The following is a 23,358-nucleotide window of genomic DNA, read 5'->3' on the forward strand; positions in this document are numbered from 1 at the left end:
ATTCAGGATGGTTCAAGTGATCGAGCATATACCGAATCAGATGTTGGGGAATCAGAAGACGGTGCGCCGATTCTCGACTGGAATTGCTTTTCAAGCGTTTAAACTGAAACCGACGAGTTTCGCTGGAATGAAATGTTTAGTTGCGTCCCTGCCGCACGGACCTTTCAATCGAAGTAACTTTGTCTGTTACGTGCCGAGTAATAATTCGAATGTCTACTACGAGACAGTGGTAAATATTTTTTTTTCTACGATTTTGTTTTAATCAATAAATAGCCTGATAAATCAATTTGTAAACTTCTATTTATTCTAGACGTACTGCTGTGTCTGCGTATAGATTTTATTCAGACCACACGCAGTAGACGTCAACTTAAATATAGATGACTAAATTATCTTTTCATAGCTACCTGCGGCACTGGTTTTATAGATCGGTTTTAACACTAAGTTGATAATGACAGAACTGATGAACTTAGTTTTGGAATGAAACTGGAGCCCGGATAAATAGTTTTTCGTTGAAAATTGACTTTAAAGTAAAAATTTGTCTCTTTCCAAAGTTTTAACCCTGGGGTCAAATTTCCGGCGAGAACTTGGGGACCGGATCCTGTAAAATAAACTTATTTTAACTATACAACTTACTACCTGATCTATAAAATCAGCCCCTGGGGCCGGTTCCATAGTCATGACTTAGACTCTTTTAGTTATATAGCTCATCTAACAGCTTAAGACCAGTCTTAAGATTTAAGACCACTTTTGGACTTAAGTCTTGACTATGGAACTGGCCCCTAGCTGACAATTGATGAGAAATAAAATGAAATGAGACGTACAAGTATTACAGTTAACACATCCACTTCAGCACGTTTCGTATTCGCGATTTTCAGCTCGTACGAAAGTCGATTGTAATTTACACTTCATTAAACTATATTTCTATAGAAACCGGCGGCGTCTATTGAGTTACACGACGATGTGTTGAATAACGTGAAAACATCGGCGAATTTCATCAAATTACAATTCATCGTTTATAAAAATGGTCGATTGTTTCCGTATACGCAACCGCGCGACCCTCTCAACGGATTCATTCGTATTTCAACACCAGTTATATCCAGCAAATTTAGTAAGTGACCTCTTAAAGTTTGTGTGATAAATAAGGTGAATTTCATCTGTGAAATGCCTACGATTGAGTTCGAAAGCCTAAAGTTGACACAAAAATTTGCCACTTGACAAATTTAGAAATTTGGGGCCTGTTGCTCAAAAGTTGGTTAGAGTTATCCAGTGGATAGTCGACATAGGGACAATTAAAAGTTCATAGTTTATATGGTATATTCATCTGCCGGTTATCTTAAACCAAATTTTGAGCAACTGACCCGAGCAATTGAAAATTTGGCGATGATATCTAGCATGTTTGATTCGTCCATACTGATGCTGACTAGAAATCTCGCATTAAGTCGCTTGGCAGACGACACAGAACGGTAAGAATGGATTCGCTGATGAAATTCATCTCATCTGTCACAGGTTTTATGAAATGAAGTGGATGAAGTTTATTCCGTGTTATCGTTTCAAACCGGGTTTATGTTCACAGCCCGGGGGAAAAACGTTAAATAGTGTGTTCCTGAAATATTAGCTTATACGCCTAGCTGATTCGAGTTTCGTACTATTCATCTGGAGGCTGTAAAAATTAGTAATTAATTGATTCTCTTTCTCTCTGAAACGCCTGCAGCTATAAACACGTGCTGTTTGTTCATTTCAGGTGAAGGAGTCATCGGAAATCTATCGAAACCAATCGTCATTAAATTACGCGCGCAACGAGTTGGCACTAAATCATGGCCGGTTTATTGGGATTTTACCGCTAACGGTGGGTTTAAACGAGAATCAAATAAAAGTGAATCAAATGGATGTCATTTATGAACCATCGAACAGTAGATATAATTGAACCGTAGATATAAGAAAATGAACCTTCTTTGTCTAATTAAGATATTTTCCATATAAACTCTTTTTTCCGCCAACTTCAGAAGACTCTCAGCTGGTAGATGTTTCTAATCAGACCAGTTTGTATGACTGTGATGAGTTAGTTGATAAATATATACTACTTTTAACCTTTGATGACACACTGTAATATAGAAAATAAATCAAGAAATAAATGTAAATTTAGTATCCCTGAAAATGACTAAAAGAATATAGTCAAAACGTCAAAAGATAAATCATTAATCGAAGAAACCTTTTCTTTTTAATTTGAGTTTGAGTCCATATTATCAACATAATTATGTCTTTAACCTTTTGTTTGTTGTTTATATTACGTAGGTGGATTAGGAGGATGGATCTCTGATGGTTGCGCTATGACTCTGCATAAGGATACATACTCGGAATTTGAATGTAATCATTTGACTAATTTCGCGGTAATGCAAACCGCCGCGCCGATAATGGCTATTCTATTTATGATGGAACCGATCGTCTATGCCGGAAGTCTTATGTGTGTTATGTGTCTGATGGCTGCCATTGTTACTTACATCACTTGTCACAAGTAATTATTACAATATTTCAATATTTGATAAATTCAGATTCGAAAATCTCTCTTACCGTTGATGGCTTATAATTGAATACGAGAAAAGAATGAAATGATTTCTACCTCTTTGTTTTCTAGGTTCATCGAGATTCCGAAGAAGGCGAAACATTCAGTAGTGAATTTCTGTATCAGTTTAATGTTTCTGATAATAGCGTTTACGATGGGTATTAATCGGACGGATCATCCGTTAGCCTGTCAGATTATCGGAGTCGCTATACATTATCTATCTATATGCACTATGTTCTGGATAACTATCACAACCAGGTATGTGTATTTGAATAAAGTGGCACAGGTACAGCCTTCAACTACCGTTTAGCTTTGTAGCCTATTTTCAATTCAAAATGTCTGGGATGAGGACCTGAACACACAATGTATGAAGCCTAGATGATAACAAATTGGAATAAATGGTGATAATATATCGAATGTGTCAGGGTTGGGGGTTTCCAGGCATATATTGATTTATTGTGAGGGATTTGCAGAGTCCGGGGAACAGATTGATACCTGATTAAAGTGTTCTTTTTAAACTTCAAATTCTACAAGTAGAATACCTATCCTCGTACTCACTGTCACTAGGAATCTAATGCTGTTTATTCGTTTCTGTTTTACAGCAATATGTATAAAAAGTTTACAAAAGTCGAGCGACCGGCTCCACCTCCTGATGAACCTCTCGAAGGACCCGTACCTCCGAAGCCGATGTTACGATTTTACTTGCTCGGTTACGGAGTTCCTATCATCGTTTGTGGTATCACTGTTGCCGTGAACATGGATCATTATTCCAGTCGTAATTATTGTTTTCTCACGTGGGAGACGAGTCTAGGCGCGTTTTACGGACCGATGGGGTTACTGCTGTTTATCAATCTGATTCTCTTCCTGTGTACGGCGTGCGTACTACGCGGGAATACGATACTATCACCGCACGACGCCAGCGAGACGGAAGCGATCAACGCGATCGAACTAACGAGTCCCGAAGATTCGACCAATCGAACGACCGAAACGCAGGATACAGCGTCGAGTATTCTCGATACGGAGCATCGCGCGATCAGTCAGTTACGAGCGGTCGCCGCGAAATTATTCCTATTTCTACTGATCTGGGGATGCGCCGCATTCGTAGTAGCTCGTCCGTTCGGTAACGCTATACCCTATCAGGAGTTGATATTCAGTTACGCGTATGGAGTACTCGCGTCCGTCTTGGGAATCTTCGTCGTTATTTATTACTGTTTGTCGCGGACTGATGCGCGCTCCAGCTGGAATCGTTTCTTCTGCTGTAAGAAACATTTACCGTACGATATTCCTCCGAATCATCCACCGCCTCAGCAACTCGCCGTCATGACTAACGGGCACGTTACCCAGCAACAGCAGCTGCAGCATCATCACGACACGACCAGTTTAGACTCGCAATCGCTGACGAGTAAATCGGCTTCGAACGCGAACGTGAATATGGGTACGTTACGATCGTTACAGAACGGTATGACCGGAACGTTAACGAGTCTCGGCGGAGGACCTCGTAGCGTCGTGCCGAAACAATCGAATATAAATCTGGTTCCGTCGCAGAGCGCTCATACCGAACCATCGATTCATACGCAGTATAGTTACCCGGGAGCCGTACCCGATATACAGTTTCAAAACTTCTACAACGCGCGACAGAACAACTGCGCGAAAAAATACTGGGACAAACGTCATCGGAAGCGGCAGGCGATCGCGACGCCGAATAACGATTTAGCGATGAGAGAAAATCGTAAATCGAGCAGTCAAGATCCGGGAAAACGGTTCAGTCAGGGTAACGCTAGCGACGGCAATAATACTCATTGTAGTTTAGAAATTCAGGGTTATTTAAAGGACAGGCCGAATAATACGTCTACGCCGTTTAAATCTGGAGATGGAACTACGACGTCGTTACCCCCGACACCTCTCGGACACGGCTGCGTTCATATCGATAGAACTAGTCTATCGCCTACAGATGGCGCTATTCCCGTCTGTCCGGAGTGTCAGGACTCATCACCAGGGGGCTCTATAACGTTCCCTCCACCACCTCCGCCGATCGCGTTAGTGACGCCGTTAGGCGGCGGTAGTTTTCAAAAGTCAGCTGATTCTGCATTTACGCGGGCCGGTTCGAGGCCAGCCGGTCAACCACAACAACACGAGGTGCTATTATTAAAACACGACCAGCGACCGGGATCGCGTCGTCATTCGTCCGGTTCCGATCATTCTAATCAGAGATTACAAGAATGCGCGATCGACGAAGACTCTTGCGAAATGCATTATCACTCGATAGACAATCCTCCTCCGCGTACGAACACTGATAGATTCATGAGCGAAATCCAGCAGCGCGTTCGTCCGCTATCGCCCGCAAAATCCGATATAACTTATAACTCGAAAAATTCGTCGTATTACCCGGATTCGGACAGTCAAATCGGTCGCCATCATCGCAATCGTAAACATAGACACCACGACCTTCATCATAAACACCGTAAACGATCGAAACAACGTTGGGAGGAAGAGTTCGCGAATAAACCGAAGAACGCGCACGCTTACGCGTATATACCGGATAAAATGCGCGCGAAGGTGAACTCGAGTCCGGCGTCGTCCGGTCACAATAAAACAGCTCCGTACGTGATAAACTCATCGTCGTCATCGAATACACCGCGTCGCGCTACGAATCATTTCCCGCGATCGGTTAGCGCTTACGAACAGATGGTTAACGGTATATTGAGCAATATGGAGGATGATTCTCTGACGAGTTCTTCGGACGGCGAGGAAAAAGAGTGGATTAAAAGCGAAAACGAATCGCAGAAGAAAGCTGAAACAAGTGTGTAATGATTCTAGGTGTTAGCACTGTAGAGATCACTGTGTTTATTTTTAAGTTGAGCACTTTCTCGGACACTAATTGGTTATTGTAATATATATTTATCATGTTACATGTGGAAACTCTATGCAGCGCACAAAATCATGGCTTAAATATCCTTAAACTTCGAATAGAAAAACCCTCATCAATTATCACCGTATTGCCTATATTTATAGTTAGTCGCTTTGCTGAAGATTTCGAGGTGAAATTTTAAGGCTTTGAATACGTACAGGCATTCACAACCTTACAGTAGTTAGAACATTATGGTGAAGGTTTATCTTTGGTGTTAAATTCTTTTAGATTTGCTGATAAACCAGATCATGTATTTCATTAAGACTGGTTACTTATTACCTGTCACATATTCATACTGATTGAATCTATTCTCTGATTAAGTGTGTTGAACTATCATAACTGTGTAATATGGCTTGGACAAATTGACAATCAATTCATAAAGTCCGATATAGTGTGACTGAGTAATTGATCCTTTCATCCTCAGGTTCATATGATCATGTATCATAATGTTGAAATTAATATCTCTAATGATGAAATTATATAAGCATAATGAGCGTATAAATTTGTTCTACACTTGAGTCGATGAAGTAGTGATAAATAACAATCATGGTTGAAGTCTTCCATAATTTTCAATAGTCTTCCGTGTGAATGTTGTCGCCGGTTCCTGTCTCAATCACCGGAATTCATGAGGCCAGTGCATCCATTGTTTTACGCATCGATTTTATATCGTTTTTAAAACTACAACTTTATAAATTCTAATCTATATTTCCTGACTCCTAAATGAAATTCACAATCAACTTCATATCAAAATCTCATTCGATAAGCCAATTATCCAGTTTTATTTATTTCTTTATTTTCTTTATTTTTCTTTTAACGATGAATTTAAAACGACTAAGAAATTAAATTGTTACTGTAAATAAAACGAATGATTGATTGTATTATATATAGTTTTAACATATTTATGAATGAATGAATAAATGTTGGTATAAATTGTTTATAATGTAAATATACACAGTAGTGATTTAGATATATTTGTACATGTAAATCATGTAATTTTGTCCTCTATATTTTTTGTTGCGATTTCTGAAAATCAAATTCGACAATCTAGTACCAATCATTGTCATTGAATCGGAGCTATTGAAGATGTGACTGAGGATCTTCTTCCAAATCATAAACTGCTAATCTCTTTCTCAATCTGGTCTTTTACAAAATTCACAGACTTGGGCAGAATTAAAATCAGGCAATGCTTCACAACTCTGCCTGGGTAGCAGGCTTGAGTTGAGTTCCTGGGTGATCATGAATTGCTCCAATTCATTGATGAGAGAGAACTTCTAATCATAAACCATCAGGGAAATTAATCCGAATCTAAACGTTGGTGCTCCACAGAAATTTCTACTGCCTTTTAATCTAATTTACTGCTCTAATGAAATGGCTTACCAGTAGATTACTTGCTATACCCGCTATGTATTCGGCAATCATGATATAAGTTTAAGCAATCATTTCTGAATTTGTTGAGTTATTGAAGAAATTACAATGGATAGAAGTTGATAGTAGTTGTTGAACGGGCAGCGTAGGTTTTCATGGTAAATTCACTGATAGAACTGGAAACAGATTAAGTGTTTTCCTCGAAATACTCTCAGTTATTTATGAATATTGTTTTGGCATTTTAAGCTGGTATTGTGTATACGGATAGCATGCATTTTGTACAATAAAGGGCTGTTTCCCCTTTCATTCTGAACACTTTTGTCCCATTTGTTATTGGATCTGGTTGGTTTGCTGCATTGTATTGGATTATAATATGCCTGGTTCGAGTCTGGAGTGATCATTTTGGCAGAACGGAAGAAGTCAACAGATGTTCATTTGAGCGAGGACAGACCTTAATGTTGGATTTATACTACAATATGGCTTTGTTTATAAGTATAGGTAGAGGCAATAGCAATTGTTTTCACTAAACATTCACAGCTTTTCATGTGTCATACCCCTCTAACCACACACATTAATGTCGTAAGAGCTTTTAGAATTTGGTGGAGTATCATTTAATGCATATCATGAATGGAATTTATTGGCACCACTAAGTGACATCTCTGAAGAAACATTTGTTTTCTTTTTATTTCAGGAGCCATGTTGTGTACGTGTAACAGGCGACCAGCGGTTAGATACAGCTATCCTCCTCATCACTATAATCGCCATAGACATCATCATCATCATCATCATCATCATCATCGCGACCAGCCGACATATGTCAGCTATTTTCCGCTATTAGATAAAATCAGTACATTTAATTATGGCGAATACTAGACACCTATAACGCAGAGTTTCTATCCATTTTCTAGTCAAATATGTTCATATATTGTAGCAGTGGGGTGTGTATATTTTGAATATTAGATGGTATTATAGATTTCTGTCCACATACAGTTCAACATGTATATATAAATACTCTAATAATAGTTAAAATTGAGAATATATTGATGATATGATTGTCTGTCATGTTTACTGATTCCATGGAGTCCAAGATCTGTGTAGCTTTGTCCGGCCATTGAAGAGAGATATGAAACATGGATCAGAAGAAAATGCATTGAAATAAGTCCAAATGTTTGGCCGTCCTGAGTAGTATTCTGTCCATCTACTAGTTCTTTTATGTGCCTTCTAGCTACTCTAATGTAACATATTGTAAGTATTACTGATAACAATGAATTCTTCTTCTTGAGATCATTTACAATTTGGATATAACAGGGTCGTGAATCGTGTAATCTATCTCATCTGAAATAAACATTATGAGATATTGCTCTTATGTTTGTCTTGATTCAATAATGGTTTCGCTCAAGCAAAGGATTCAAAGAATTAATAGTAAAACGAGCAGATTTTAAGAACCATCTTTATTCAACAAAGATAAGCATTTTGGAATGTCAATATATAATACATGTATAAAATCAGATAATATTCCAACAAAACCCTTTTTCTATACAATTCAACAACTAAATTTACCAAATCCACTAACGCAAGCAATAGTAGGCCTGCAGGTATCCACCAATTCATAAAGATGCTTACCAAATACTGAATTTCAGCAATTCGCATTATCATTAGACTTAAATCAATACATCTCATAAGTTAAATAGATATCGATCAAATTATTAGAGCACCATTTTCCCTGTTTCTTATTATTAATACACATATCATGCACATAACCTATGCACCAAGCGAATGTAACATACACAGATCTACAACTCGATCACACAGATTTATCTCTATAACTATGTACAATCGAACTGTTAAAGAGTTGTCGCATTGCGTAAATCACCCAAAATCTATGTCCTTAATTCAATTTACAAGTGTAAGTTGACAACATTAATAATGGCCTTAGCTATATAACTGGCATACCGTCCAGCCCGCAGTCACTGCAGTGCGGTGTATTATTAGTCTAGCCCGCAGTCACTGCAGTGCGGTGTATTATTAGTCTAGCCCGCAGTCACTGCAGTGCGGTGTATTCTTAGTTACTAGCATTAACAATGTTTGACAGTTGCTGTCACCTTCCAGTAAACTACCGGTAATTAATAATTACACGCAGCGCCACATAGATGGCGCAATATAAGGTGGTTGGATTGATAAACGCTGCATAACAGGTACCATACACACAGCACTGAGTTCAACTGTAATTAAATATCACACAATTCTATTACTGCACATACTGAATCTATCTACGTCTGCTAACGGTGGTTTATTATCCTCTAATTCTTCGATGATTTCTTCGCCGCCGCTCTTCGAACGTTCGCGTTTGTGAGCGCTGATCTTACGTTCTTTAATCACCTGATCGCATTGTTTCTCAACCTCTTTCTGTTTCTCTTCCGTCAAAACGTGTCCCATCAAACTCAACGTGCTGTTCGACAGTATCGGTTTACTGGATAGCGACGGTTGCCTCATCGCCATCTGCGGCGACGCGCCTTCCGACTTCGATGGCGGCGTCGTCGCGCCAGTCGGATGATTATGTTTCGGTTTTGGCGGCGTGCCGACGTCTGAATTTCTGCGTCGGTGAGTTTTTCGTTTGATATTTTGTCGCGGTAAACTGACGCTGAATCGGCGAAGATTCATCATTTCCGACGTCGCCGTGCGTTCTCTTTTCTCCTCTTTATCTTTTTCGTGTCCTTTCTTTTCGCGTTCTTCAAAATATTCGTTCAGATAATTGCACGTTTTACCGAGCATTACGATACTGTTGAGGATTTTGAACGTCAGTAAACTGAAATTTGAAAGAATCGAAATTATAATCATTTATTCAGATCAGTTAACACAGAATTCATCTAACTGAAGAATGGGAATCTTTTATGAGGATTCCACTTGTGGAAAAGAAGGATCCACCGCATGTGCTGGTGTTCAGTAGGATACCAAACACTTCTGGCAAACAAATCCACCGGGTTCGCAAATAGTTAGTCTGTCTGAGTGCTCTATGTTCAATTTCTTCTACATTTCAAATCAAATTGAATCAGTTTCATAACAAGACAATCATCAATGAAATTTCTACCAAACGCCGAAGAGAACAGTCAATGCGCCCATGTGTTAATATTTAGATTCGGGACCTTAAATCATGGATAGTCACTGTATCTGGTTGGATAGCTCGTGTTGTGGTTCCCTATTGCATTTTTACGTGAAGATGGAGAAAGTAGAGAACTTACCACAAATAACCAACAAACAGAAGAAGGATTCCTAACCAACCACTAATCTTCAGAGACTGAGTGAATATTCTAATGAGCAGAACGGCAAGCGGCAGCGGAGTGAAACCCATACGACGAGATACCAAATCGGAATGGTCTGAAAATGCCTGAAAATAAATGTGAAACTCAAAATTAGAAATCAGCATATCCGGATTGAAAAAATACCTGAGTTTTACCTTTTTCATGCGACTGCAGGCCGTGTCGTAAGCTAAACTAATCGTATATTCACGATAAACATCGGCCGATAGATTATTAAACTTAACGATGAAAGCGTGTTTTAACCAATCAACCAAGATTTCCGATAATAGCACCATCAAAATATCCGGAATTAACTGCCACAAATGATCTGAAATCGATGATAATTACCGTACGTGAGAACTAGTGACATGAAAATCAGCGTAAATCTAAAACTCTGTTTCGAATATTTACCGAGATCCCAGTTGAATTCGGTCATATTACGAACAACTACTATACATAAAAGAACGATATAATGAAATCTCTCGCGGACGTCGCTGCACGACATCTGAAATAGGTTATCTTTGGCAAACTTCTTAAACACGCTGCCTTTTATTTCAACAAACTGCAAATCAACGGCATAAGAGCGATTAGACAAAACATGAGTTTGAAAGTTGAAGATTTTCAAATCCTCATTTAATATCATCTTACATTGTTTGACATCATGATAGTGAGCAGCGCTTTATTATGAGAATTAAATGCAACGTTTAAAGTTGTAGCTTGAAATAGCACCAGCATACTGTGTAAAACTAATTTGAAGTTAAGGATAATTTTGACGGTGACCATGCGATGAAAAGATTCCGATGTTAGATTTGTATATATTGGATAACAATTAATGAAACACTGTCCGTGTCATGTAAAATCCCACCTTCAGAAAAAGAAATGTAAAATGTTTTCATATAATTTCGGAGTAGTATACAGATGATTATGAAATAAAATCATAATCATGAAGATTTTGAAAGTTGCGTTTTTCCTATTATTTGAAATGTTTTTTGAGTTAATATGTTATTCAAATGGCTATTAGGATATGTGGGGATATATATAAATTTTTTGTATAAAGGATACACACATAAATAATAGCTATGAACAGTAAAGGAATAACACCCCAATGTTCCCTCTTTCTATGTTGCTGTTCTGTCGCTGTCCAGAACAACGAATCCAATATATCCTGACCAAATGACGCGAATAACCGATCAGCTATCTGAGAAAATTAAAACAAAAATATATATTTTTTTCTATTATCAGATCTATCACACAATTCACATTCTCTGAAAAATAGCCCGTAACTGATCCTAATCTACATGTATATTAAACGCAATAACAACCACTGCTGCTACTTCTAATGCAGTCCAGAAATACTTGTCGGCAAAGCGAAATTTGGTACTCAATAAGGATTATACATGTAGAGATAGTCAGCTGGGACAATCATCATGTGCTTAGTATTAAATTGAATTCAAAATAAGCAAATTGGGACTTAAACATAGAGACAACTTCACTGAGTTTAAACTGGAATTCATCATATAAACAGTCTTTACCAAGAATTACCCTAAATTTTTGTGAATAACTCAAAAGACAAGTTATGATCTTACCTCAAGCATATTGAAGAATATATAAAGCTTTATAATTGCTTGTCCTCTAATGATGTGATACATGACTGAAGTATCGACGTAATTCATCGCGAAACAACAAGCGATTAGAATAATGCCTTTGAGCAAGTCACATATTTGAGCCGGTTCCATCACGCGCTGAGACCTTCAAAAAATAAATCATAAACATCCAATAAAACACAATTTTCAAACCGCTGGGAGTCAGTCAGGGTCAGTGGGAGTCAGTCAGGGTCGGTGGGAGTCAGTCAGGGTCGGTGGGAGTCAGTCAGGGTCGGTGGGAGTCAGTCAGGGTCTGTGGGAGTCAGTCAGGGTCAGTGGGAGTCAGTCAGGGTCGGTGGGAGTCAGTCAGGGTCGGTGGGAGTCAGTCAGGGTCGATGGGAGTCAGTCAGGGTCGGTGGGAGTCAGTCAGGGTCGGTGGGAGTCAGTCAGGGTCGGTGGGAGTCACTCAGGGTTGGTGGGAGTCAGTCAGGGTCGGTGGGAGTCAGTCAGGGTCGGTGGGAGTCACTCAGGGTTGGTGGGAGTCAGTCAGGGTCGGTGGGAGTCAGTCAGGGTCTGTTTCACTATAAAGTTTATGCTGAGAACAGTCATTGAAAACATGAAGTAACCATACAAATAGCAGAAAGCCCATGACAAATTTTTTTGGTTAAGTTGATATTGATTACTTCATCTTTTCAATATATCTTCAACAATTAAAATCCAGTCATTGTTGGCATTTAACGTTTTCGTGAAACTGAATGCAGGCCGTTATTAGCAAGTTTTAGTTTGTTTTCTTTTTCTATATGATAGAGAGAGAAACTCTGCCGTAACCAGGATTCAAATCAATGATCCCCGGATTGATGAAACAAATCACTAAACCTCTCTAACAGATCAAACAATATTGATTTGTAGTAGAATCTGATTTTTTTTTTTTACAGATGGATGAAGAATACTTACCCACATTGAAATATGCCACAAGGATGAGTGAATAAACGAAGAACTGCCATCAGAAATCTCGGCGGCAGAAAAGTGAATAAAAAACTGAAAGCATCGGTGCATTGTATAAAACCAAACATCATAAACTGAAAATCAAACAAAACAACAGAATCTTCAGTTTTCATTCCGGGGTTCGTTTGTTATTGGACAGCAACAGAAATATATTGGAATTCTAAATTCAAGCCGGAGGTTAACACTTACTTTTTCCATCTCTCTCGGAATCCTCATGAAAGTATAAACTCTTTTACTTTTCTCTTCGTATTTCGCCTCATCGTGTTCGAGGAAATAGCCGCGAGTCAACTCCGATATTAAATACTGCGATATCGAAGCAGCTGGACGCGCTGAAATAATTACAAACGCACGCAATCTAGTTTTATGAAAAAGTTACAGGCCTTAGAGGACAACAATTCAAACTTCACCTTAATTAACTTTTCAAGAAACTGGAAACTCAATGTGATAAGTAAAAAAAGGCCACGTTAAGTCTGTTACCTTTTTGAAAGGCATCATCATCTCCTTCATCATCACTTTCATCATCCTTTTCTACTGCACCATCATCCGCTGCAGCTGCAGTTTCAGTATTTACCGTCGACACACCCGGCGTTTCACAACCACCAGCTCTCGATCCGATTGTTTCAACCGATGTCATATTTTCTAATATCAGAAAAAAACGTTGGTTAATAACCCAGAAAGGCATATCAATAAAATTTACTTGATTTTTATATTTTTTGCTTTTTTTAAGATGAGATGCAACAATCACCGAACAAAATAGGTTAAAATTGACGGCGATGACGACGTATTCTGCTTATTTGATAATTACTTCCAAACCATGTCAATATGCTTAAATTCATCGATTAATTACATGTATTACCTCTTGAGAAAAATCGCGTTTAGCTATTTTATTAGCACGTTAGTTTCTATATTTGCCGCTAGGGCTGGGGATACCACTTTCTGCATAACGAGGATTTCCCGATGACGTCACAACTATTTGACGATTACGATATTTTCAAAACAGTAGTATGCGCGGCCCTACGGAAGCCCCTAGGTGACATACGTACGGAAGCCCCTAGGTGACATACGAGAAAACTTTTTAAGTCGAATTTCGACTTAATAAGTCGAATTTCGAGTTAATTAAGTCGAATTTCGAGTTTTATTTTCATGTCGAATTTCGACTTATTAAGTCGAAATTCGACTTAATTAACACGAAATTCGACTTATTATGTCGAATTTCGACTTATTAAGTCGAAATTCGACTTAATTAACACGAAATTCGACTTATTATCTCGAAATTCGACTTATTATCTCGAAATTCGACTTAATAAGTCGAAATAATGAAAAAAATTATCTCATATGTCACCTAGGGGCTTCCGTACGGCCCGGCGGTCGGTACTGTCTATTTCAACTTTTGACTTCTCCGGAGAGCATTTCAGGCTGGGTGGCCTAGCTCAATCATTATTTTCTTGTGGTAGATACCTGATAGAAGTCTTCAGAAAGGACTGGCAGTTGAACTAAACTTTGGTTTTTTAATCCATTCTAGCCGATGATCTAATTCGCCCTGAGAGGCGAATTTAGCTTAACTGCTGATAAAGGCGACCCGGTCTGAGAAGCGAGCAGCTATATTCACCTCAGGGCGGTTATATCAACCGCCCTGAGGCGAATTTAATATTCTGCTGATATCGACCTAAAATTATTGAAATGCCATTGCAAAACAAGACATAAAAACAACTGTAGACATAATTCAATTAAATGGTAAAAAGTTTTCCTAAAAAGATGTTTTGAGGTCTGCGTTTGAAGTATCGACGGATTCCCGAATTAGAGTAAAACCATTCCAACTCAGCGGGGCGCCAGGCCTTTAATTTAGAAAGTGGGCCAGCCTCTTCAGTACTCTACCAACTGCGTTCACCATTTGAGATTACGTTCATTTTATATAATTAAGTTGGTTGATGTAATTTGTATTTTATTACGTAGTAGCGCTACTTTTCAGTGGTAACGAAAAAGTCCGTCCCGGACAGCCGAAATTGGCCGATCATGCTGCGGTAAGCGAGCAGGAATCTCCCCAAATCCCGACCGTCGATAGGTCGGCTCCAATGTAAACAATATGGCCGCCGCCGCTGCGTCGTGGTTGAATTCTTTAAAATCAGCCCAAAAAACTGCTTTAGTTCAAGACAGTGAGTTGTCGGTTATGATTCACATGATCGTTTTTGTCCTGACCTTTCAATTGACCCTAAAAACTACACTGTTCTGCTGTATATTCTGTCAATTTACTCCTAAAAATACCGTGGTTGACAGTGCGTGGCGCCACAAGACGGTGAACGCTATACTTACTCGGCGGTCCTAAATTTAACGATTATGATCTTCTTTTGACAGATAGAAGGAAAATACATTACACCTTCAAAGATGGGAGAGAAATGAGTGAAGAATATGATGTAAGAACTAATGAACTTGTCAGTAAGTAAGAATTACATGAACTTGGGAGTGGATATTTGAACTTCTTAAACCCCGTGTCAAAAAGTGTCTTTGTCGATTCATGTCTATTTCAGTTCGCAGATGGCGTGAAAAAACAAAGCTCGGGGGCGGCAGTGTATGGTTGTATGAAGTTGGCGAACAGTTAGCTCCTAAGAATTTAGAAACCGAGGGTTTGGCTGAAAGTATGTCTAATGTAAGAACCCAAAACCAACGATCAAACATCCGTCTCCAGTATCTTGTATTTAATAATTGCAGTATTTATAATTTACAGCCAATTCTCGTGAGAAGAGACACAAAAAAATCGCTTCAATGGCGAGTTCGCAATCTACCTTATCCTTTGATAACATATGACGTAAAGGTCGATGAAGAAGAACAAAAAATAATAGTGAGAACTTCAAATAAAAAGTATGTTTATTACTGATTCATTCATTATATGTCGTTCACATTTTTATCCCCAACAATACTGAATTAAGTCTTTAACACTTTGCATGCAGATATTATAAGAAGATTGAAGTTCCTGATTTAAGAAGGTTGAATATTCCTCTACATCAACAACACATAAGTGTAGCACATGCTAATAATACATTGATAATTACTGTAAGTAACTCAACGAAATTGCCATTCTTGACATTTCTTTCTCAAATTCAGTTCTTTTAAGAGATGTTGTGTGGAAATTCTGAGATGTTTTACATATTTTCTTAAGGTGTGCTGATCCTTTTATTGTTTTCAGTACGAGAAACCGAAAGAACTTTTGGCATTTGAAGCTGAAGTTTTAGAGGAATTGAAGAAATTAAAAACCATGAAAGATGGAGATGTTGATTGCAAACAAAGCTGAGAATCCGTTTAACATCTTGTGTTCTAAATAAATTTATATTCAAATTTTATATATTTATAATTAAAACTAAGGTTTAATGTTTAAAATTTCTCTCGAATCATCATGTCTTCGATATCTGAAATCTTTTTGTTCCCGTGTTACAGCGTAACCTCTGGACTACAATCTCTAATGTAATGGTTTAATTACAAACCTAGAATTACGTCCCAAATAGGACAATTTTATTAATTTCATGCTGGATATAAAGAATCATTGGTTATGAAGATATTTTCTAGTCCTCTGAAGTTAGTTGCAGTGAGGTTACGCTGTACATTTATTCCGAATGAACATCCATTTCAGAGTTGTATCTTCGAATCCCACTAGATTTAACTTGCAGAAACAAATAATGACAACTTATTCAATTAGGAGAAATATCATCAGAAAATTTTTATTGATCATGTCTTGTCGTTCATTGTACATTAATGGCAACAATCTTTAAATTCAATGAAATAATATTTTTTTCAGACTTGCACTAACAGAAAATATTTACAAGTAAATGCAATTGATATAACTTTATTAATGAGTCCACTATCAGCCTGATCAAGAGGAGTAGAATATGAGCAGAATTAATGTGAAGAATATTGGTTTCTACCGCAACGTACCTGACTACGACTATTATTTGAGAGTAGTTTCTACTCTTCTTTTAAGAGCTCAAATCCTGGCTAAAAATATCAAAATACTCCCAAAATTGGACTAATTTATAGTTTATTTTCAATCAAACTACTGCCCAGTATATTTGATTCAAATAAATCTTAATTTTGGGGAAAACTATTTAACTACAATTAGAGATCAGGTAGTCTGGTCTACCACATCCATCATCTGTTCATAATGTGTAATGTCTGCCTCGAATGATCATATGACACTATCAATATACAACACTAAATAGTAGTTGTCAAACGTTAAGCGTATTTTGAGAGCGGATGGGACCAGTATAATTGTTTTTTAGAGTCTTAACACATCGTCTCATCCTCGACGAGATTATTTCGGTTTTGTTTCCTGATCGGTGACGTTGCGTATGAATATATTGTCCTCTGGTTGATTATCGATTTTATCCTGTTCGAACATGTAAGACGACGCGATCGCCAACAATGATCCATCGTTGCTAAAACTGAGCGATGCTATACTTGTCGGGTATCTGAAAATAGACCGCAAACCGTATGAATATAATAGTCACATTGATCTAGGGGTAGACTTTGAGTGGAGCACAAAGATAATGCTGAAAAGGGGCAAGTCAAGTATCCACACAGAGAAAACGAGGGTCTAGAAAACTTTGAAATGTGGCCGCATTCTCCATGACCAGTCTCATTCCATGACTTTCAAGCACCTTTTGGACCCGAATTCAATGACCCGATTCGTTGATCAAATTGACAATAATAAGTTGAGATAAATTAAGACTAGTGCGAACTAGACCTAACAATACAATGATCAGATCTGATAATGTATAATGTCGAAGCTATAGATTATCAGTGACTAAAAAGTTCATAATCTATTCGTGCATTAAGGCAGATCGCTATCAATGACCATAACCATGAATCAATGACTTAAGAGGCAATTCCATGACTTTCAAGGCCTTGAATTGACCCATTTCATGACTTTCAATGATCGCTATGGTCCCTGTTAGCACTTGGGGGACATATAAGAGCTCAATAAACTGCAGTCTTAATAATTGCGGGTCATTTGGATCGGCTCCTGGATATTCGAGGACACTAAACACGTGAACTCGAAAACGGGCTGAATATTTGAATAAATAAATACCTGTGGAATTGACAAAGTCTTTTCTTGTTAAAACCGTCCCAGATATTTACGAATCCATCGGAACCACCAGTAGCGAACGTATTAAATGAACTATGAAACGCGATCGCGTTCACCGGATAAATCTTCTCGATTCCATCTTCTTTGATTCGATGACATTTAAAAGCGTATTTCTTTTTCTGCACTTCCGGACTCGGATCTAGATATTCAACCGCCACACGACCTATAAAAAAAAAAAAAACGTCGGTATTTGAGACACTGAACAGATTTGATGGTTCGTTGTAAGGTCGCGAGGTTTCTGTTTACTGTCTCACCTTCGATAGAACTCAGCACGTAACCCTGTTTATTGGGAAAACAACGAATCGATCTCGTTTGATATTTCAAACTCGATTCTCTTTTTTGTTGCACCGACATATTTCGTAAATCCCACACCATTATTTTCCGTCTCGCAGTGCCGACAATAAGTCTATCCCCGCAAACTCCTATCGTGTAAACCTAAATAAACATTACAGATTCTACAGTAAAATATGTCTCAGTCCGTAGAGAGAGCAACTGAGGTCAGTAGTGACAGGGAAAGATGGTCGCATCGCACAAAGAATGTTTTAAATTCACACTAATGGTAAGGTTGTGTGAATGAAAGAGGTTTACAAATGAAACTTATGCCATAATAATAATAATAATAATGTTTATTTCTATATAGCGTTATTCTCATTACGGACTCGTAACGCTTTACATAAAACAGGATAAGTAATATGATTAAGATATAAAACAATACGGAGCCATTACAACATTTCAATCATAAGTTTCATTAAAAAGGTGAGTTTTTAGCCTCTTCAGTGACTCGCTATCACGAATAGATTCTGGCAATGAGTTCCACAAAGTAGGACTCTCATAAAATATTAACTTTCTAAATACCTTATCAGGTTGCGGATAGCTACCAGTGCAAGTAGGAGCTCTAGGATCCCACAGTTTAATAGTCGAATCCCAGCTTCCTGTCACCACTACATTCACATCGGGACAATATTCTACACATTTTATCGCCATCGAATGATAGCCGATCTTCGTTTCTAAAACACAAATAACATTTTCTTTAAACGACGGCAGATAACTTAAACCTGTTGCAGAATTTAGCGAAGGATGACTTAACTTAGCAAATTGAATTGGAAACACAAATTAGGTCTCAAAACTATTGATGAATATAATTGTAGAGGTAGATAGGGCCTAGATCAGGGGTGCCTTGCATTAGATGACTTGAAGTTTCACTTGTCATGATCATTACACTGAAATCTTGTAGTATCTGTAAGTATTCGTACCTGTATTCGAGTTGAAGTCAAACATCTTCAGGGTATTATCCAAACCTCCGCTTAAACTGTGCACGGCATCCTATTAAACAAAATGATTAAAGAAATCAGAATTCCCCGATTCAAGAATATTAAATCTAGAATCTGTTGGAACCAGGGTCATCTAAGTTCGGTCCAAGCTGAACTGAGCGGAGTCAACTCTATGTCAAAGTTTTAAGTTAATGGGGCTGAGAGGAATATGAAGTTTTGATACTAGTTTTGATAGCTGAAAGAATCATGAATATAGGGCGGGTTGACTTACATAAAAACAACAGTCGAGAACAGGAGCGTTGTGCGTATACTTCAATCTCATAGAATTATTCAATACATCGTAAAGACGTACAGATCCATCCCACGACGACGCTAACAGGAACTGAGTCGATTGCGCCGACGGACTGAATTTAGCGGCTGAAATACCGTCGGACGGAGGCTGTTTCAATTTAAATTCATTCGGAGATTCACCCGACAACACCGCTCCAGTAGTCATCCTATAAAAGTCATACAAAAAAACTTTTAATAAATCGCATCCCAGCGAGTTTGCAACAATAATAATTAATTTATATTGAATTGATCCTAATTTTGACGGATATCTGTTCCTCGCCGGCTGAGAATTAACTTTAATATATACCCAAATATAAAAGAAAGTCTCAATTTTATATTGTATTCACTAAAAACACTGTACCTTTAGAGCTTATGCGATAAAATGTCGATTCAAAATTCTTTCTCGATCGAATAAACCTCCACTTCTAGGCTAATAGGTGTCGCTAGTTATTAGCCGAGGCTCCACACAATAAAACCGGCGGTAGGGTGTCTCCGTCAAATATTGTATCCAGGCAACAATGGACATATCCGTCTCTGTGGCGCAATCGGTCAGCGCGTTCGGCTGTTAACCGAAAGGTTGGTGGTTCAAGCCCACCCAGGGACGATTAAACATTTTTAATTTTTCATCAAATGATTGATTTATTGTTAGGTAATAATGTTATAAATGATAAAAGCACGAAATCGTTCATATATAATTCTTATTGTCCCCAATTTCGTCGTTTTCTTCGACATCGGAATCTTCGTCGTCACCGATGCGAATATTAGGAGCGATCATCCCGAATGCGACTGTTCGTTTACATTTCTTCTTTCTTTGTTTTCCTTTCTTTTTCTGCGGTTTATTCTGTACGCACGCGCCGTACATTATATCGACGACATCTTCGTTGTCTTTCTTACGCATGACCATGTAAACCTCGGCTTCATCTGCCAGATGTCTAGCATCCTCTGCGCCTTCGTAGCCGCCTTTAGGGGCCAAACCGCGCGCGTTGCACTTATGCTTTCGATATTCGATATCGGTGGAGAACACGTGCGCGCGGTCGTCCTCAAAATCTTGCAAATTGTCGCCGACTAGATTCGAAGCCGCATCGTATCCTGGCCTGTCGTCTGCGATCTTGATGTTTTTCAGCAGCTCTTCGTCGTCGTCATCGTCGCGTATCTTCCTGCGTTTCTTCTTTTTCATCACGAAGTGTCCGGCGGCATTACCGACACCACGTTGAACGTCCAGTTCGTGAAGATGGGTGGTCTCCCACCCGCTCAAACCCATCAGCGTTTGCGCGTTGTACAACAATTGCCCGAAGACACTGACGTCATTAGATGGACGCACTTGCTCGAGATGATCCAGATAGCTCCTTTCGGGAATCGTATTCGACTTGCAGATATCTCTGAATTGTAAAATCTCCGCCCAAATACGGCGAATTTCTGCGACGCGACATTCGTAATCTTTCAGCTGTTTGAAATCCTGACATTTTATCAGTTCACGTATCTTACTAATGCATTCTTCCGCCTGAAAACAGAAACAACAATCTACCTAATGGTTGCATACAAAATAATCTAGTTCAAAACGTCCGTGATATTTAACCTCGTTGATAATTTCGAACGGTTTCGGGTAGTCCCACTTGTTTTCTAGTTGTTCCAAACAGTGGCGAAGTTTCTGTTCTACTCCTGTTACTTTCGTTATGACATCAAGAGAGAACTTTAAACGAAGAAAAGAAGAACAAAAAACATTCAATGATTTGCGGCGTGAGACCGAGGAAACGACAGTGAGACTTACCGGGACAGCCGTATTCCACAGAATATGAGATACATCCGATGAATACTTTCCGACGTTTATTCCCGGCGGTTGATGAACTAATCGCACTCGTTTCCCTTCATCTTTATTCTTGGCGTCTACTTTTGCGCAGGTCTTACGTTTCGGAATTATGTTTCTATTCGATCGCTCAATCGAATCCTGCTGGTGGTGTTTTTGGTCATCATCTTTCGGAACAGTTTCACTATCGCGGTTTAGAGTTGTACTATTTGAACACTGGCTTACAGTGACCGTTGTATGACATTGAACTGTTGACTTGCTTACAGCAGTTTGACACTGTTGGCTGGATGATTTACTAACAGTTATTTGACACTGGTTAACTGATTTATTACTGTTTGCCACATCTTGCTTTTCAACTGACGCTTTCTGTCTGAGGATAGACGCTCTGTTGTTTCGCGGTGCTGGTACTGGTGGCCGCTTATGAACTGGACTCGATGCCTTTTTACCCCCGCTACCGATAACAAACGTACCCTCCATCTTCTCAAATTGATTTTCACACTTCTGTGTCGCCGTAACATCCGTATCCGAACTTCTGGTTTTCGCTTCGGATTCATTTTTCAGAATTGTTAAGTAACATAATGAAAATCGAACTGCCATTAATTTAATGTTGTCGTTTTCTGACCTGAACGTAATCGAAATGCTCGGTTCATTCTTACTCGAACCATTTTCAATACAGCTACTCAGACTTTCTTTCATTTTCTCTCTCTGCTGGCTGGCGCATTTGTAAACTACTTCCACGAGTTTATTAAACACGCGTCTGGATTGGTCCAACGTTAAATCGTTTTCGTTTACCAATTTCGTGATAAACTGCACCTGAGTTAAAGTCGTGCAACCTTCCTGATTCATACTCGCGTGTTTCTGTCCGGTAAGCAAGAATCGAGGGTGCGCTTTATTGCAATACTCGCATTGAGGACTAAGAAATTGTAAACAGCTTTTTGGCCTCGTGCACGCTTCACACGATTTACAAGTCGGTAAATCATCATCGATATCGACTGTAGTGTTGATCGATTCATCTACGGCTGCTGCTGAATTCTCTGTAATTTCGTCGTTCTTTTTTTCTGGTTTAATGGCTATACTGTCAAAGAATGCCGCCAGATTGATATCATCTTCTGATTCATCATCCTTTTGTCTGTCCTCATTCATTTCGGCCGGGTTATCCACTTTTTCCTCCTTCTCCTTATCGGCACGCTTGACTTCATCATCGCCATTGTCATGAAGGGAACTTTCATCCTCCGATAACTGGGTGTAATTCGGTGTTTTCTCGACACGCAGATGACGTATATTGGTCGTTGTAGATTTTCTCCGTCTTAAAACCGGACTGTTGTGAGAACGCTCTGGCAGCGTGTTCTCTTGAACTCGCACATTTGCTGGCTGCGTTTTGAAAGCCACGCCGTCATCACCACTTTCTAAGGATGCCGACTTCAATTTCTCAATAGCTGAAAGAACCGTACGCGCCGGTTACGTAAGTCAGTTAATCCTTTCCAGATACTGGCCATAGTAACCGCCTCCCGACCCGGAGACGGCCTACATTCATTCAAGAACAAACGCTGTGAACTGCATTCTCACGGATGTACATAGCGTAGCCTATATTTAGCAACAGCGCGAATATGGACGTATCTACGTTTATGGTGCGAATAAGTCAAATTTATATCATGAAAATCCCGGTTCTGTCGGCCATCCCAGGTCAATGTTATTGCGACCCACAAAAGGTACATGTTTTGCCTTATTCCCAGAATTAACTTTAGAATTGAATTAGCCAAATTTTGAATCGCGATATCCTTTGGCTAATATTACCCCCGGGCTTGCGCTGGTTTTCAGGTATTTAATCGAGAATATCTTTATACAAACCTAGTCTTTGATTTTGACCAACAACGAGTTGAATTCTGTCATCGGTTTCGCTTTGCACGCTACTTATGGAATTGGCATCTTCGGAAACTTTTTTCTTGCATCGATTTCCACTTCGATTATCAATCACTTCTTAATTGATACAAATATAATGTCAAGGATATTTCTTAAACAACTGATTTCTAATTTTAGTGTTACACAAGAAATGGCACGCTTACGGTCTTTGAAACATTTCATCGAGTTCCCCATGAATTCCG

The 23,358-nt window shown here is 38.9% G+C and overlaps 5 protein-coding genes and 1 non-coding gene across 7 annotated transcripts in view; 3 read left to right on the forward strand and 3 right to left on the reverse strand.

Moving 5' to 3' along the window:
- The window catches only part of LOC141900881 (adhesion G protein-coupled receptor A3-like), a 32,523-nt gene extending 25,413 nt beyond the window's left edge, over positions 1-7,110 (forward strand). Inside the window, exons 9-14 of the mRNA XM_074787936.1 lie at positions 7-229; positions 928-1,108; positions 1,742-1,846; positions 2,293-2,512; positions 2,633-2,818; positions 3,163-7,110. Coding sequence (XP_074644037.1) covers positions 7-229; positions 928-1,108; positions 1,742-1,846; positions 2,293-2,512; positions 2,633-2,818; positions 3,163-5,368 — 3,121 coding nt within the window. The 3' untranslated portion in view covers positions 5,369-7,110. The remainder of the gene's footprint in view (positions 1-6; positions 230-927; positions 1,109-1,741; positions 1,847-2,292; positions 2,513-2,632; positions 2,819-3,162) is intronic.
- A 1,677-nt stretch (positions 7,111-8,787) lies between these two features.
- On the reverse strand, positions 8,788-13,641 carry LOC141899247 (transmembrane anterior posterior transformation protein 1 homolog). The gene is made up of 11 exons (XM_074785432.1): positions 13,574-13,641; positions 13,195-13,356; positions 12,907-13,046; positions 12,667-12,791; positions 11,716-11,878; positions 11,192-11,327; positions 10,778-10,875; positions 10,541-10,691; positions 10,288-10,457; positions 10,073-10,218; positions 8,788-9,639 (listed from the first exon to the last, which is right to left on the reverse strand). Exons 2-11 carry the CDS (start codon positions 13,349-13,351, stop codon positions 9,069-9,071), a joined length of 1,857 nt encoding a protein of 618 aa, XP_074641533.1. The 5' UTR covers positions 13,352-13,356; positions 13,574-13,641; the 3' UTR covers positions 8,788-9,068.
- Positions 13,642-14,748: 1,107 nt separating this feature from the next.
- LOC141900171 (protein DPCD-like) lies at positions 14,749-16,055 on the forward strand. Of its 2 annotated transcripts, XM_074786941.1 has the most exons (6): positions 14,749-14,870; positions 15,070-15,150; positions 15,243-15,361; positions 15,440-15,573; positions 15,663-15,765; positions 15,899-16,055. In XM_074786941.1, exons 1-6 carry the CDS (start codon positions 14,801-14,803, stop codon positions 16,001-16,003), a joined length of 612 nt encoding a protein of 203 aa, XP_074643042.1. In that variant the 5' UTR covers positions 14,749-14,800; the 3' UTR covers positions 16,004-16,055. The 2 variants fall into 2 exon arrangements, with proteins under 2 accessions (XP_074643042.1, XP_074643041.1); XM_074786940.1 differs by having other exon boundaries at positions 15,243-15,573.
- A 394-nt stretch (positions 16,056-16,449) lies between these two features.
- On the reverse strand, positions 16,450-20,011 carry LOC141898826 (mitotic checkpoint protein BUB3-like). The gene is made up of 7 exons (XM_074784943.1): positions 19,814-20,011; positions 19,394-19,619; positions 19,105-19,174; positions 18,707-18,858; positions 18,106-18,286; positions 17,795-18,014; positions 16,450-17,174 (listed from the first exon to the last, which is right to left on the reverse strand). Exons 2-7 carry the CDS (start codon positions 19,616-19,618, stop codon positions 17,018-17,020), a joined length of 1,005 nt encoding a protein of 334 aa, XP_074641044.1. The 5' UTR covers position 19,619; positions 19,814-20,011; the 3' UTR covers positions 16,450-17,017.
- Positions 19,983-20,056, forward strand: Trnan-guu (transfer RNA asparagine (anticodon GUU)). The gene has a single exon. It is a non-coding gene; the product is annotated as a tRNA-Asn (tRNA).
- Positions 20,057-20,101: 45 nt separating this feature from the next.
- LOC141898825 (uncharacterized) lies at positions 20,102-23,222 on the reverse strand. Its single transcript, XM_074784941.1, has 4 exons — positions 23,105-23,222; positions 21,221-22,692; positions 21,029-21,142; positions 20,102-20,953 (listed from the first exon to the last, which is right to left on the reverse strand). The coding sequence occupies exons 2-4, from the start codon at positions 22,397-22,399 to the stop codon at positions 20,138-20,140; spliced, it is 2,109 nt and encodes a 702-aa protein (XP_074641042.1). The 5' UTR covers positions 22,400-22,692; positions 23,105-23,222; the 3' UTR covers positions 20,102-20,137.
- Positions 23,223-23,358: the final 136 nt, after the last annotated feature.

The sequence above is a fragment of the Tubulanus polymorphus genome, chromosome 2 (assembly GCF_964204645.1).
Source record: "Tubulanus polymorphus chromosome 2, tnTubPoly1.2, whole genome shotgun sequence".
NCBI lineage: Eukaryota > Metazoa > Nemertea > Palaeonemertea > Tubulaniformes > Tubulanidae > Tubulanus > Tubulanus polymorphus.

Bases quoted from the DNA above. Each gene is read 5' to 3' on its own strand.
- LOC141899247 (XM_074785432.1), bottom strand. From the start codon at position 13,351: ATGACATCGGTTGAAACAATCGGATCGAGAGCTGGTGGTTGTGAAACG. The intron at 10,876-11,191 runs GTATCCTTTATA...ACTTCAAATTAG, and splicing joins CATAGCTATTATTTATGTGT to TTTTACACAGTATGCTGGTG. The intron at 10,219-10,287 runs GTAAAACTCAGG...ATTTATTTTCAG, and splicing joins CCTGCAGTCGCATGAAAAAG to GCATTTTCAGACCATTCCGA.
- LOC141900171 (XM_074786940.1), top strand. From the start codon at position 14,801: ATGGCCGCCGCCGCTGCGTCGTGGTTGAATTCTTTAAAATCAGCCCAA. The intron at 14,871-15,069 runs GTGAGTTGTCGG...TTCTTTTGACAG, and splicing joins AACTGCTTTAGTTCAAGACA to ATAGAAGGAAAATACATTAC. The intron at 15,151-15,242 runs GTAAGTAAGAAT...TGTCTATTTCAG, and splicing joins AAGAACTAATGAACTTGTCA to TTCGCAGATGGCGTGAAAAA.
- LOC141898826 (XM_074784943.1), bottom strand. From the start codon at position 19,618: ATGACTACTGGAGCGGTGTTGTCGGGTGAATCTCCGAATGAATTTAAA. The intron at 18,015-18,105 runs GTGAGACAGTAA...TTTTTTTTATAG, and splicing joins CGTGCTGAGTTCTATCGAAG to GTCGTGTGGCGGTTGAATAT. The intron at 17,175-17,794 runs GTATTTATTTAT...GTCTATTTTCAG, and splicing joins AGACTTTGTCAATTCCACAG to ATACCCGACAAGTATAGCAT.
- LOC141898825 (XM_074784941.1), bottom strand. From the start codon at position 22,399: ATGAATGAGGACAGACAAAAGGATGATGAATCAGAAGATGATATCAAT. The intron at 21,143-21,220 runs GTAAGTCTCACT...CTTCGTTTAAAG, and splicing joins TGTGGAATACGGCTGTCCCG to TTCTCTCTTGATGTCATAAC. The intron at 20,954-21,028 runs GTTAAATATCAC...TTCTGTTTTCAG, and splicing joins CGTTCGAAATTATCAACGAG to GCGGAAGAATGCATTAGTAA.